Source organism: Hyla sarda, chromosome 9 (assembly GCF_029499605.1).
Source record: "Hyla sarda isolate aHylSar1 chromosome 9, aHylSar1.hap1, whole genome shotgun sequence".
Classification (NCBI taxonomy): Eukaryota; Metazoa; Chordata; class Amphibia; order Anura; family Hylidae; genus Hyla; species Hyla sarda.
Genome location: NC_079197.1, coordinates 65,018,546 through 65,032,983, shown reverse-complemented (window position 1 = coordinate 65,032,983; position 14,438 = coordinate 65,018,546). Strand labels below are relative to the sequence as shown.

Genomic DNA, 14,438 nt, shown 5'->3' with positions numbered 1-14,438 from the left:
GTTCTATGTATGGAACACCTCCTTAATGATATACGAGCGAATCCGGACATACGGGGACTGCTAACGTCAACATGCCATCACAAATGCTCGGCTTTTGCCGATGACCTGCTCTTATTCATTTCTTCCCCCTATGTGTCACTCCCCTCCCTCATGGCCACAATCCGTAAATTTGCTGCCCGCAGTAACTATAAACTTAACCTTACTAAGTGCGAAGCGCTAAATATTACGGTCCACCCCAGTACCATAACCTCCCTAAGATCGTCATACCCCTTTAAGTGGCAAACACATGCATTGAAATACTTGGGTATCCAGGTGCCCTCTAATCTGACGGATACTTACCGCCTGAACTTCCCCCCATTACTTCAATCACTGTGTGCCGATCTGGCTAGGTGGGAGCGCAGGGACTTCTCGTGGCTGGGCAGGATAAATATATTCAAAATGAACGTGCTCCCTCGTTTGTTATACCTCTTTTCTTGTACTCCAGTATACCTGCCTCGCTCTTTCTTTCGGGAGGTCACTGCGCTCCTACTTGGCTTCGTCTGGGCGCATAGACATCCACGAGTGGCCAGGAACGTTCTTATTAGGCGTAAGCAGAGTGGTGGCCTGGCACTACCTGACTGTACCTCCTATTACCTAGCAACAGTCCTTTCTAGAATCATAGATGGTCTACGTCATAGAACCGAGAAACAATGGGTCTCGCTTGAACTTGCCTCCTCACCATATGACATTAGAACCATATTATGGATACCCAGTACGGCTGTCCCTAACCACACACTTCTCAACACCCCGCCTATACTAACATCTGTCATAAGGGCTAATAAAACGTACCTATCGCGCTCTGGCCTCTTTTCACCCTCGGGACCTCTCAGCCCACTCTTTGGCAACCCAGCCTTCCAACCAGCCATGCAGTCATCATCCTTTCTAGCTTTTAGGCGGGACGATGCCCCTACCCTTAGAGATCTCTTAGATTCGTCTGGGTTGAAATCCTTACCGGACCTACTGAAAGGTGCCGACCCCTCACTCATGCATATCTTTCAATATAATCAGATTAAACACTTTTACAAGACACAGGGAAGCCAATTAGACCTCCTCAGACCTCTTACACCCTTTGAACGTTTGTGTGCTTCCTCCTCGCATATAGGTAAAACGGTAAGCACACTATACTCTCATGTCCTAGAGACTACCACTAGTAGTCCAATACCCTTTCACGAGGCCTGGGAACGTGAACTTCAATGCACCATCTCTGACGAGGAGTGGAGAACAGCCTTCTCCTGGTGCCACAGGTCTTCCACATCGTGCAAGGCACATGAAACGAACTACAAAATTTTGGCGCGGTGGTATCGTGTGCCTACCCTTCTGGCGAGGATGTACCCGAACGTGCCCGATACGTGCTGGCGGTGTGGGAGCCCTGGAGGCTCCATGACACATATTTGGTGGGAGTGCCCGACACTACAACCCTTCTGGACACAGATCTCAGACATTATGTCCAAACTCACAGCTACCACGCTTGCCCTGACCCCCAAAATGGCCCTTTTGTCAATACTGCCAAGATCTGTTCCAAAGTCGTCCACGAGACTACTCCACTTCCTCCTATTAGCTGCTAGAACTGTGATCCCTAGACTGTGGAGGTCGTCGACACCCCCTTCGGTCTCCTCATGGCTGAGTGAGCTCTCTCACCTATGTAAGATGGAGGAACTGCTATCAGACTCCAGGAATCAATTGGATAAGTTCATGGCCATTTGGGGACCCTGGAAAACCTTTATGTCGTCCACCTACTTCGAAACCCTGCATCTAAATACATAACCTCTCTCCTACACTACCATTACCACGACTCACACTTTGAGCAGCGTGCCTCAGATGCCGGGAACCTCCAGACTCGTCTCGCAAGGTAACTTCTTATTCTACTCCATACCTGACCTCTTCTCTCCCTCTCTTCCCCTTCTACTCTAAGATCTGTCCCATCCTTTACCCTCCCTGTTTTCTTGTACTAGAGGCTTAGGACCTCCACACAGATTCATTAATGTGATAACATGCCGGGTGTATATGCCCTTCCGCCATGGCAGCTTGTTTCTCCCATCCGTAATATTCTCTACCTATTACTACTGATACTTATAGTGCATTACTATGATCGTAACAGGTGGATGTTTTCTCTGTAATAATATACGGGTTGCTACACCACTTGATGGGTCGGACCCTGTCATTGGCGGTACGTTTTGTTTCTCACTACTTTACCTATGGCATTGTTATGCTCTGTTATGTTTTCTTATTCTCATGTGTAAAACTTTAATAAAACATACTTTGGAAAAAAAAAGGGGAATAAACATGTGTATAGCAAAACATGTGTTAGTGCAATCCTTTTCTGTTAGAAATACTTCATTTTCTTGAAAAATTTCAGTAGTGCCAACATTTACAGCCATGACTGTATATGATATATATCTTCTACTCAGCATCAGCTGTGCTCCTGACTCTGTAGCCGCAGCACAGCTGAGTCCTGATCTATGCAGTGACATTTTCCAGTGCAGCATACTGTGCTGGAAAATGCTGTATGGCTGCGGAGGGAAATAGGGATGCTATGCATCACTCCTTCTCTTCGAGGATGCTGAAACTATGGCGGTTTTACTTACAAATGCCAGATTCTCAGCATTGCTGCGATTTGGAGAAACGCCGTGGTCAGGGGAAAAAACGGCAAACCCAAAAACGTAAAGTGGATTTGGCATTTTGCGTTTTGGAGTGTTTTTCCTTTGGAAAAATGCCATGTGGCCGTTTTAGCATTTTTTTGGGCAAAATGCCCGAAAAAACCCAAGTGGAAACTTATCCTTAGTGGAAAAGTCTAAATTGTGCCTAAAGTGTCAATATTATACATGGCCACCATTATTTTCCAGCACTGCCTTAAGCCTCTTGGGCATGGAGTTCACCAGAGCTTTATGCTTTTGACCCTACTTATTTGTAAATATCTTGGCAGGCTGTAATCAGCAATATGGGGTTTGATCTTTGTACAGCTGTATAGCATTTAAGTTAGTTGTTGATTTGGACCAACTTGTTGCTGCTATTAAAACAACTTATAATAATCAATATTATTTAGCAGACTCAATAGCCAGTACTTCTACCTTAATTTGCATTCAAATTGAATTTGAATACAAGTATCTCCTGATGTTTACTTAAGAAAAACTCAATAACTGTATATAAGGACTATCAGAACAATATTTGCCACATTCTTTGTTCCTGTGTTTTATGAACCACACCGTTCTATTTCTCCTTTCATGACTTGTTTATTCCTTCTTTTTCCCTTTCCTTACATTTGAATTACTTCAACCTCTTTTTTTTATTTCTTTCCATGTTTCAGTGGACTTAGTCACCCTACCCCTGATGTCTCAGATACTTAGTTGTGATATCCTGCAATCTTCAGATCGTTCTCTTGATGTTCTCGATGTAATTCGGTGTTTGAGTTCATTGTATGAGCGATTAGAAGAAGAACGAGGACTTTTAGTCAATGTGCCATTGTGTGTGGACCTAGCCCTCAACTGGTTACTAAACGTCTTTGATGGGTAGGCATTTTCAAAAATTTTCTTGATGTACATGATGCTGAACACATGCACAAATAACTTGATGAAACATTCAATCCATTTTGTGTATGATCGATTTGAAAATTTACAAATAACATTTTATAACATATATAGGGGAAATATATCATTCCCTGCACAAATGTAGAGTGACAAAATTGCACAAGTTTTTTTGTCCTGCTTTGTTAAAAAAAATGTTGTGCAAACTTCAACTCTGCACCGGTGCAGGGAATGATAAAATGTCCCCATATTGTAAATTACAGTAGTATCTGTCCCTTAATCATTTTATAATATGTAATTATTATAATTAACTAATCTAGTTAATTGTTTCATTAACTTGTTTTAAACTATACCTTCGACAAGAAATTTATATAGATCCAGGTGAGCCAAGATTTATCCATAAACCAAGTTATACTCATTGAGGTTTAACTATTTATTTCTGCCTGTCTCAGAATATAGAAAGAACTGACTACTTTGTATGTTTTCATATTTTATTGTTTTCATATTTTATTGTGTTTTATTGTTTTCCTATTTTATTGTGTAACAACATATTTCACAAATGACTTTTTAGGAAAATTGCAGCTCTCAAATAAACAACCACTTCTGTTTAAATTGAAAGACTATTATAGGATCCATTAAATAACAACAGTAGGGGAAATTTATCAAAACCTGTGTAGAGAAAAAGAGGTGCAGTTGCCCAAAGCAACCAATTAAATCGCTTCTTTCATTTTTCAGAGTCCTTTTTAAAAATGAAAGAAGCAATCTGATTGGTTAGTATGGGCAACTGCAACAGGTTTTGATAAATCTATCCCACTGTGCACTATTTTTTGATGTATCCATTAGGCCAGGATTCCACTGAGGTTTTGTTCTGCAGTTTTTTAGGCTAAAAAATGCCTTTAAAACTGCTACTGATTTTCCCTGTGTTTTGGTGTTTTTTTTCTGGCGTTTTAATCTTTGGATGGAAATAGAATTTTTTGTCCCTTTGGCAATGTTTCCCTATGGGCGTTTTTTCTTTTTCTAGCTAAACAAAAATAGGAAAGAAGCAGTAGGAATGCCTGAATTTGTAGGAAATTAATAACATTTTATTTTTAACAATTTTTTTGGTATTTCAAAGCAGGGACCAATTTTTGTGAGCGGGTAGGGAACAGAAAATGCAACGGCCAATATTAAAATGGTGGTGCATTTCATATTTATTGTTCTAATTTCATCAATCATCAATTATTGGTTTCACTTTACTTTTTAGCCCCATAAATTTTATTTTTGGTAATTTAGATGTGCTGGCCTGAATAACTGGGGGGGGGGGGATTTGGCGGGTCAGAGGAATGCTGCAAACCGAGACATCAGTGTTATGTACAATACAGTAGGCAATTTTCCTAACAGTTTCCCTAATTTAACGAAAATCCATACATTTTCAGAGGTTTCTCATCAATAATTATAGATATTTCACATTGTCATTTGCGGCGGCAGAGAACAGTGATGACCGGGACAATAATGTAATGTGTAATTATGAAGGAACGATATGACTGTAAACCTTCTTGGAATATCAACGTCAACTTCAATTACACTAGGATGTAAAGGACTGAATACCGTATTTATCGGGGTATACCACGCACCGGCCTATAACACGCACCCTCATTTTACCAAGGATATTTGGGTAAAAAAAGTTTTTTACCCAAATATTCTTGGTAAAATGAGGGTGCGTGTGTGTGCATGCGTATACCCCGATACACCCCCAGGAAAGGCAGGGGGAGAGAGGCCGTCGCTGCCCGCTTCTCTCCCCCTGCCTTTCCTGGGGTCTAGAGCCCTGCTGCCGCCGCTTCTCTCCCGCTGGCTATCGGCGCCGCTGCCCGTTCTCTCCCCCTGACTATCGGTTCCGGCGCCCCATTGCCGGCGCCGATAGCCAGGGGGAGAGAAGCGGCGCCGGCAATGGGGCAGTGGCGCCGACAGCCAGGGGGAGAGAAGGGGCAGCGGCACCCATTGCCGGCGCCTCTGCCCCGTTGCCTCCCCCATCCCCCGGTGCATAATTACCTGTTGCCGGGGTCGGGTCCGCGCTGCTTCAGGCTTTCGGTGTGCGTCCCCTACGTCGTTGCTATGCCCTGAACGGTGCGGCGCAATAACGTCACTCGTCATTGCACCGCGCCGTGCAGTGCATAGCAACGATGCATGGGACGCACACCGGAGGCCTGAAGCAGCGCAGACACGACCCTGGCAACAGGTAATTAGGTGCCGCTGCCCCTTCTTTCCCCCTGTCTGTCGGCGCCGCTGCCCTATTGCCGGCGCCGCTTCTCTCCCCCTGGCTATCGGTGCCGGCAATGGGGCCGGCTCCGATAGCCAGGGGGAGAGAAGGGCCGGCAGCAGGGCTCTAGACCCCAGGACAGGCAGGGGCAGAGAAGCCAGCAGCGCTGGCGGTCTCTGCACCTGCAAAGCCGCTGCAGTTCATTGATTTAAAGCGCCCACTTTAAATCATTGAACTGCAGCGGCTTATCGGCGTATAACACGCAGGTAGACTTTAGGCTAAACATTTTAGCCTAAAAAGTGTGTGTTATATGCCGATAAATACGGTAATTGCTTTGAACTACAGAAGGGAATATGTATGGCATGGATGTAGGATTACATTGTAAAATATGTGAAACATGTTTTATTTAGGGGATGATGGGTGTTGTATTTCCTAAATTCCAATTATCCTCGCTCGCAATCACAGGAGTTAGGTACAGTGATTGCAAGCAGGGACAGGCAAGGAGTCACTCAGCTCTGTGCCCCTTCTGGGGTCGTATTAATATGGAAGAAGGTTTTGAAATCTACACTAGCTGAATAATGAGACCAAAGCCAATAAAGGTCAAATAGGTAATACAAGATCAATGGATTTTAGGTCAAGCAGTTTGACCTTACTTGGCTGCGGTCTCATTATTCAATTTAGGTCTTTCCCTGCTAGTTAAACTTCTTCATTCATTCATTTATTCATCTGTCAGATTGGCCGTGTGAACAAAAACATTGCTGCTGCATTTATCCATTTATTGTTTGAAAATATTGTAATGTCAAAAATGTCATTAATAGAAATAATATTAATAAAATTCACAAAATGAAACACCATAATAATAATAATAAAAAAAATTATACATATATATATATATATATATATATATATATATATATATATTAGTTAGGAGTAGCCATATTAGTCCAGTGATGCAAAAAGCAAAATCATCGGTATCTTGTAATGCCTTTTTTATTGGACTAACAAGATTATGTAGAGACAAGCTTTCGGGATTCCTCCCTTTATCAAGTCATAAGCATTTCTGAGCTCACAAGGAGAAAACACAGGTTCTATCTCACAAAATATGCAGGGGTTAAAACAACATATTTGGAGAATGGACATTAAGTTGGGCCATAAATTGTATAGCTATAGGACAATAGACTACAGATAAGGATGAGGAGGGGGGGGGGGGGGGGGGGCTGGAGAGCAGAGGTGAGAACACGCTGGACAGAGGAGAAAGGACAATTTTACTACAGAGCCATAGACTGAAGATAAGACTTAGACAGGGGGAGGGGGAGCAGGGGTGTAATGGTGTTAGAACAGGGAGAGGGAAGGCAGTTTAGTAAAGGTTAGGACATTTTGATAATGGGATAAGAAGCTTAAATCCACATTAAGTCCTCTGTTCTTGGAGTCATAAAGAACTATCATTTTGGCTTCAAATGTCTACATGATACAATGCACCTGGGATGTTACATTGGTGAGACCAGCTAGCCACTCAATAAAAGGATGAACCTCCACAGATCATCCATCAAACAACCATAGAGAAAGGGACTATTGCACCCCAGTTGGACACCATTTCACTCAAACAGGTCACTCCCTACAGGACCTCAAAATCAAGATCCTGAAAGGAAACTTCAAGAACACCCAGGAAAGAAAGACATTTGAAGCCAAAATGGGTTTCTACACAGCACAGGGGTTCTTTACTGTAAGAGCAGTGAGACTGTTGAATTCTCTGCCTAAGGAGGTGGTCATGGTGAACTCTGTAAAAGAGTTCAAAACGGGTCTGGATGCATTCTTGGGACGCTGGTTATGTATACTAGATCTAAAGGGACAGAACGTTGATCCAGGGATTTATTCTGACTGCCATATTTGGAGTCGGGAAGGAATTTTTACCTCTAGTATGATTTTTTATTTTTTTGCCTTCCTCTGGATCGACTCAGTAGGGACTCATTAGGGATATAGGTTGAACTTGATGGACTCTGGTCTTTTTTCAACCTCATGAATTTGTCCCACGTAAGCAGAATGGAAGTAAAAAAAAAAAAAAAACTAAAAAATAGCATACCTAAGCAAACTTTCATAAATACCCCTCTATATCCACAGCCATTTGTCTGTCAAGGCTTCTACTCACATCTTCATAAAAGCAGTATTAGTGTAGCAGTATAGATTAGTTTGACAACTTCTATCCTTAGTATACTTGAATTCAACTTCTATCCATGCTGGCTATCATGTATAATACTATTATGCCCTAAGTATTCTTGTATATAGTGCCTTATGATTCCTTCAAGCAATTTTTCCGCAATACATGTTAAGATTACCGGTCTATAATTACCTGGGGAAGACCTAGAGCCATTTTTGAAGATTGGTACCACATTTGCCTTGCGCCAGTCCCTCGGCACAATACAAGACACCAGAGAATCTCTAAATAAATATCATGATCAAGGGTACAGAAATACCGTACTGAACTTAGTTCTCTAAGAACTCTTGGGTGTAATCTATTCGGTCCTGGAGATTTTCTTACATTTACTTTACTTAATTTACCTTGTACTATATCTACAGTAAGCCAGTTCAGTACATTACTTAATGTGTTACCAGCACTGGCCCGGCCTATGTCAGCTCCTCCCTCTTCCTTGGTATCTACAGAACTAAAGAACCCATTCAGTAGCTCCACCTTCTCTTGATCGCCAGTGACAACCTCCCCATTATCATTAATAAAGGGGTATTCCAGGAAGAAACTTTTTTTTATATATCAACTGGCTCCAGAAAGTTAAACAGATTTGTAAATTACTTCTATTAAAACATCTTAATCCTTTCAGTACTTATGAGCTTCTGAAGTTAAGGTTGTTCTTTCTGTCTAAATCCTCTCTGATGACACGTGTCTCGGGAAACGCCCAGTTTAGAAGCAAATCCCCATAACAAACCTCTTCTAAACTGGGCGTTTCCCGAGACAGGTGTAATCAGAGAGGTTTTAGACAGAAAAGAACAACCTTAACTTCAGAAGCTCATAAGTACTGAAAGGATGAAGATTTGTTAATAGAAGTCATTTACAAATCTGTTTAACTTTCTGGAGCCATTTGATATATAGAAAAAAGTTTCTTCCTGGAATACCCCTTTAAGGGGTCTTACATGCTGTGTCTTTTTTTTTTTTTTTTTTGCATATCTAAAAACATATTTAGGATTTGCTTTGCTTTCTTTCGCCACCGGGCTCTCATTTAGAATTTTTGCTGTTTCATAAAATTTTTACAGATTTTATTCAGCTCTTTGTACTGTTTAAATGCTATAGCTGACCCCTCAGATTTGTGTTTTTTTAAGGCAATTTTTTGGTTGTGAGTGTTTTGTCCGCTATTGGGTACGTTTTGTCCCCTATTGGATACGTTTTGTCCCCTATTGGTAGGGTTTTGTCCCCTATTGGTAGGGTTTTGTCCCCTATTGGGAGTGTCCACTATTGGGAGAGTGCCAAGAGAGACATTAAGTCTTATGGGACTCTTTCGGGGAATAAAAAACTGTCCACTATTGGGAGGTGTCCCCTATTGCAAGGTTTTCACTAAAGGAAATTTTACTGTGTATATATATAGAGAGAGAGAGAGATGAGCGAACTTTTCAAAAATTTGATTCGGACGATTCGCCGAATTTTCCCGAAAAGTTAGTTTCGATCCGAATTTGTTCGCGGCGAATCGATATTAAAAAAGGCTATTTCCAGCCTACATACAGCTTCTATAGGGGTATAGAACAATTTGCTGTGTCCTAAAACGCATATGGAGTATGCTGGAGTAGTGAAATAATACTGTTATTCAGAATAGCATGCAGATTACCGGCATCGCTCTTAGAATTACTGCCGCACAGCAGCACAATGACAGAGCCTGGTGGGGGCATCAGTGTCAGGAGACCATATAGTGACTGAATGACATAGCGTGGACATGTTTGCAGCAAGAGGAGACCATTTAGTGGCTGAATGGCACAGCGTGGAGTTGGCTGATGCACTAGTACACTACACACCAGGGCTTCACAATCCCCCCCAAAAAAACAACACAATATATGAAATTTTTGACAAAGATTTCTCATTGGTAGCACCCGCTATTCAAAAATGTGAAATTAACAGACCCAGGCCCCACCTCTGCGGCATCAGTAACCCATATATTGCCTTAAGAACACAGCCTGGAGTTGGCTGATGCACCAGTACACACCAGGGCTTCACAATCCCCCCTCCATCAACACAATGAGAAATTTTTGTCAAAGATTTCTCATTGGTAGCACCCGCTATCCAAAAATTTGAAATTTCAAGAACCAGGCCCCACCCCTGCGGCATCAGTAACCCATATATTGCCTGCATGACACAGCCTGGAGTTGGCTGATGCAAGAGTACACACCAGGGCTTCACAATCCCCCCCCAAAAAAACAACACAATATATGACATTTTTGACAAAGAGTTCTCATAGGTAGCACCCGCTATCCAAAAATTTGAAATTTACAGACCCAGGCCCCACCTCTGCGGCATCAGGAACCCATATATTGCCTGCATGACACAGCCTGGAGTTGGCAGATGCAAGAGTACACACCAGGGTTTCACAATCCCCCCCCCCAAAAAAAACAACACAATATATGAAATTTTTGACAAAGAGTTCTCATAGGTAGCACCCGCTATCCAAAAATTAGAAATTTCCAGACCCACGCCCCACCTCTGCGGCATCAGGAACCCATATATTGCCTGAAGGACACGGCCTGGAGTTGGCTGATGCACCAGTACACACCCGGGCTTCACAATCCCCTCCAAAAAACAACAACATTTTGGAAATGTTTTAAATAAATACCTTTGTGTAAGAACAAGCGCATATCCAACAGTTCACAAGACTCTATAATGCAGGACGGTGGACCACCCAAAGACATTCTTCTCAAAAATAATAAACCACACAATATTTGAAATTTTTTTACAAAAACTAATTCAATATGTGTGTAAGCGCATCTGTCTCCAAAAGATCAGATCACCAAAGGACTTATTTCGCCCAAAATGATGAAGCAGAGTTAATCCCTGTCCGTATTTAATAATTTTTTTTAAATGTTCATTAACCCCTTAAGGACAATGGACGTACTCCTACGCCCCCGTTTCCGAGGCCTTAAGGACCGAGGACGAAGGAGTACGTCCTGTCCATTCCCGGCCCCCCGCCGCTAGCCGGAGGGGAGCCGGTGCCCGATGCCTGCTGAAATCATTCAGCAGGCATCGCGGCATATCGCCCAGGGGGGTCATTATGCCCCCCCCATGTCGGCAATTCAGCCCAGCGATCTGTGGCGATTCCGGGTCAATCGGGTCTCCAGTGACCCGGTGACCCGAAATTACTGGCTGATCGGGGCCGTCAGAGACGGCCCCGAACAGCCATAGCCAGCAGGGGTGAGGTGGCACTGGTGCCACCTCACGATCGCCCTGATTCGTCAGCCGATTTACCGGCCGACCAATCAGGGCACCTGCTGCGGGTGTCACTCCCGCAACCCGCTCCGCCCATCTTCGGAGGACGTGAGCGGGTGCGGGAAGAAGACTCCGGGAGCTGGGGACCCCAATCCCCGGCGTCAATGTTGGGATCGGGGCCCCAGGAGCAGTGGCGGCGGTGGCGAGAGACTGACCTGTGTCCCGGAGCAGCAACAGGAGGTGAGTGACAGCCTCCTGCTGTTGCTTAGGGCATGCTGGCAGCTGTAGTTATGCAACAGCAGGAGGCAGACCACTACAACTCCCAGCATTCCCTTATGGGCATGCTGGGACTTATAGTTTTGCAACAGCTGGAGGCACATTTTTTCTATGGAAAAGTGTACCTTCAGCTGTTGTATAACTACAACTCCCAGCTTGCACAATCAGCTAAAGTGCATGCTGGGAGTTGTATTGGTGCATCTGCTGGTTGCATAACTCCAGCATGCCCGTTGGCTGTCGGTGACTGCTGAGAGTTGTAGTTTTGCAACAGCTGAAGGCACACTGAGTTAAGTAGCAAACCAGTGTTTCTCCAGCTGTTGCATAACTACAATCCCCAGCATCCCCAGCCAAAGTAGTATGCCTCCAGCTGTTGCATAACTACAAGACCCAGCATGCCTTTCCGCTGTCCGTACATGCTGGGGGTTGTAGCTTTTGCAACAGCTGAAGGCACAGTTTGTTACCAAACTCGGTGTTTCACAACCAGTGTGCCTCCAGCTGTTGCAAAACTACAACTCCCAGCATGCACTGATAGACCGTACATGCTGGGAGTTGTAGTTTTGCAACAGCTGGATGTTTCTCCCCCCCCCCCCCCCAATGTGAATGTACACTCACATGGGCGGAGGTTTACAGTAAGTATCCGGCTGCAAGTTTGAGCTGCGGCAAATTTTCTGCCGCAGCTCAAACTGCCAGTGAGAAACTTTTGTGAACCCCCGCCCGTGCAACTGTACCCTATAAACACTACACTACACTAACACAAAATTAAATAAAAAGTAAAAAAACACTCCCCTCCCCAATAAAAATGAAAAACGTCTGGTAAGCCACGGTTTCCAAAACGAAGCCTCCAGCTGTTGCAAAACAACTACTCCCAGTATTGCCAGATAGCCACTGACTGTCTAGGCATGCTGGGAGTTTTACAACAGCTGGAGGCACCCTGTTTAGGAATCACTGGCATAGAATATCCCTATGTCCACCCCTATGCAAGTCCCTAATTTAGGCCTCAAATGCGCATGGCGCTCTCACTTTGGAGCCCTGTCGTATTTCAAAGCAACAGTTTAGGGTCACATATGGGGCATTTACAAATTTTGGGGGGTATTTTCTGCTATTACCCTTTTTTAAAAATGTAAAATTTTTGGGAAAACAAGCATTTTAGGTTTAAATTTTTTTTATTTTTTCATATGCAAAAGTCTTGAAACACCTGTGGGGTATAAAGTTTCACATTACTCCTTGTTATGTTCCCTGAGGGGTCTAGTTTCCAAAATGGTATGCCATGTGTTTTTTTTTTTTTTCCTAAATGCGGCATGCCCCCAGAGCAAAATTTGCTTTCAAAAAGCCAAATGTGACTCCTTCTCTTCTGAGACCTGTAGTGCGCCAGCAGAGCACTTTTCACCCCTATATGGGGTATTTTCTGAATCAGGAGAAATTGGGCTTCAAATTTTGGGGGGTATTTTCTGCTATTACCCTTTTTAAAAATGTAAAATTTTTGGGAAACCAAGCATTTTAGGTTAAAAAAAATTATTTTTACATATGCAAAAGTCTTGAAACACCTGTGGGGTATAAAGGTTCACATTACCCCTTGTTATGTTCCCTGAGGGGTCTAATTTCCAAAATGTTATGCCATGTGTTTTTTTTTGCTGTTCTGGCACCATAGGGGCTTCCTAAATGCGGCATGCCCCCAGAACAAAATTTGCTTTCAAAAAGCCAAATGTGACTCCTTCTCTTCTGAGACCTGTAGTGCACCAGCAGAGCAATTTTCACCACCATATGGGGTGTTTTCTGAATCAGAAGAAAATGGGCTTCAAATTTTGGGGGGTATTTTCTGCTATTTCCCTTTTTATAAATGTAATATTTTTGGGAAAACAAGCATTTTAGGTAAAAAAAAAAAATATATTTTTACATATGCAAAAGTCGGGAAACACCTGTGGGGTATAAAGGTTCACATTACCCCTTGTTACGTTCCCCGAGGGGTCTAGTTTCCAAAATGGTATGCCATGCGCTTTTTTTTTTGTTTTTTTTTTGCTGTTCTTGCACCATAGGGGCTTCCTAAATGCGGCATGCCCCCAGAGCAAAATTTGCTTTCAAAAAGCCAAATGTGACTCCTTCTCTTCTGAGACCTGTAGTGCACCAGCAGACCAATTTTCACCCCCATATTTGGTGTTTTCTGAATCGATAGAAATTGGGCTTCAAATTTTGGGGGTATTTTCTGCTATTACACTTTTTAAAAATGTAAAATTTTGGGGAAACCAAGCATTTTAGGTAATTTTTTTTTTTTTTACATATGCAAAAGTTGTGAATCACCTGTGGGGTATTAAGGTTCACTTTACCCCTTGTTACGTTCCCCGAGGGGTCTAGTTTCCAAAATGGTATGCCATGTTTTTTTTTTTTTTTTTGCTGTCCTGGCACCATAGGGGCTTCCTAAAGGTGACATGCCTCCCAAAAACCATTTGTCACTCCTTCCCTTCTGAGCCCTCTACTGCGCCCGCTGAACAAATTAACATAGACATATGAGGTATGTGCTTACTTGAGAGAAATTGGGTTTCAAATTCACGTAAAAATTTTCTCCTTTTACCCCTTGCAAAAATTCAAAAATTGGGTCTACAAGAACATGCGAGAATAAAAAAATGAAGATTTTGAATTTTCTCCTTCACTTTGCTGCTATTCCTGTGAAACACCTAAAGGGTTAAAACACTTACTGAATGTCATTTTGAATACTTTGGGAGGGGTGTAGTTTTTATAATGGGGTCTTTTATGGGGTATTTCTAATATGAAGACCCTTCAAATCCACTTCAAAACTGAACTGGTCCCTGAAAAATAGTGAGTTTGAAAATTTTGTGAAAAATTTCAAAATTGCTGCTGAACTTTGAAGCCCTCTGGTGTCTTCCAAAAGTAAAAACTCATACATTTTATGATGCAAACATAAAGTAGACATATTGTATATGTGAGCCAAAAATTTTTT

At 42.8% G+C, this 14,438-nt stretch overlaps 1 protein-coding gene across 19 annotated transcripts in view; it reads left to right on the top strand.

Moving 5' to 3' along the window:
- The window catches only part of DRP2 (dystrophin related protein 2), a 1,527,660-nt gene that overhangs the window by 790,547 nt on the left and 722,675 nt on the right, over positions 1 to 14,438 (top strand). For all 19 annotated transcript variants that reach the window (XR_008847731.1, XM_056539136.1, XM_056539139.1 and 16 more), the window contains one exon: positions 3,344 to 3,545. Coding sequence is in view for 18 of the 19 variants with exons in the window: in XM_056539136.1 (XP_056395111.1) it covers positions 3,344 to 3,545 (202 nt within the window). In the remaining variant the exon portion in view is untranslated. The remainder of the gene's footprint in view (positions 1 to 3,343; positions 3,546 to 14,438) is intronic.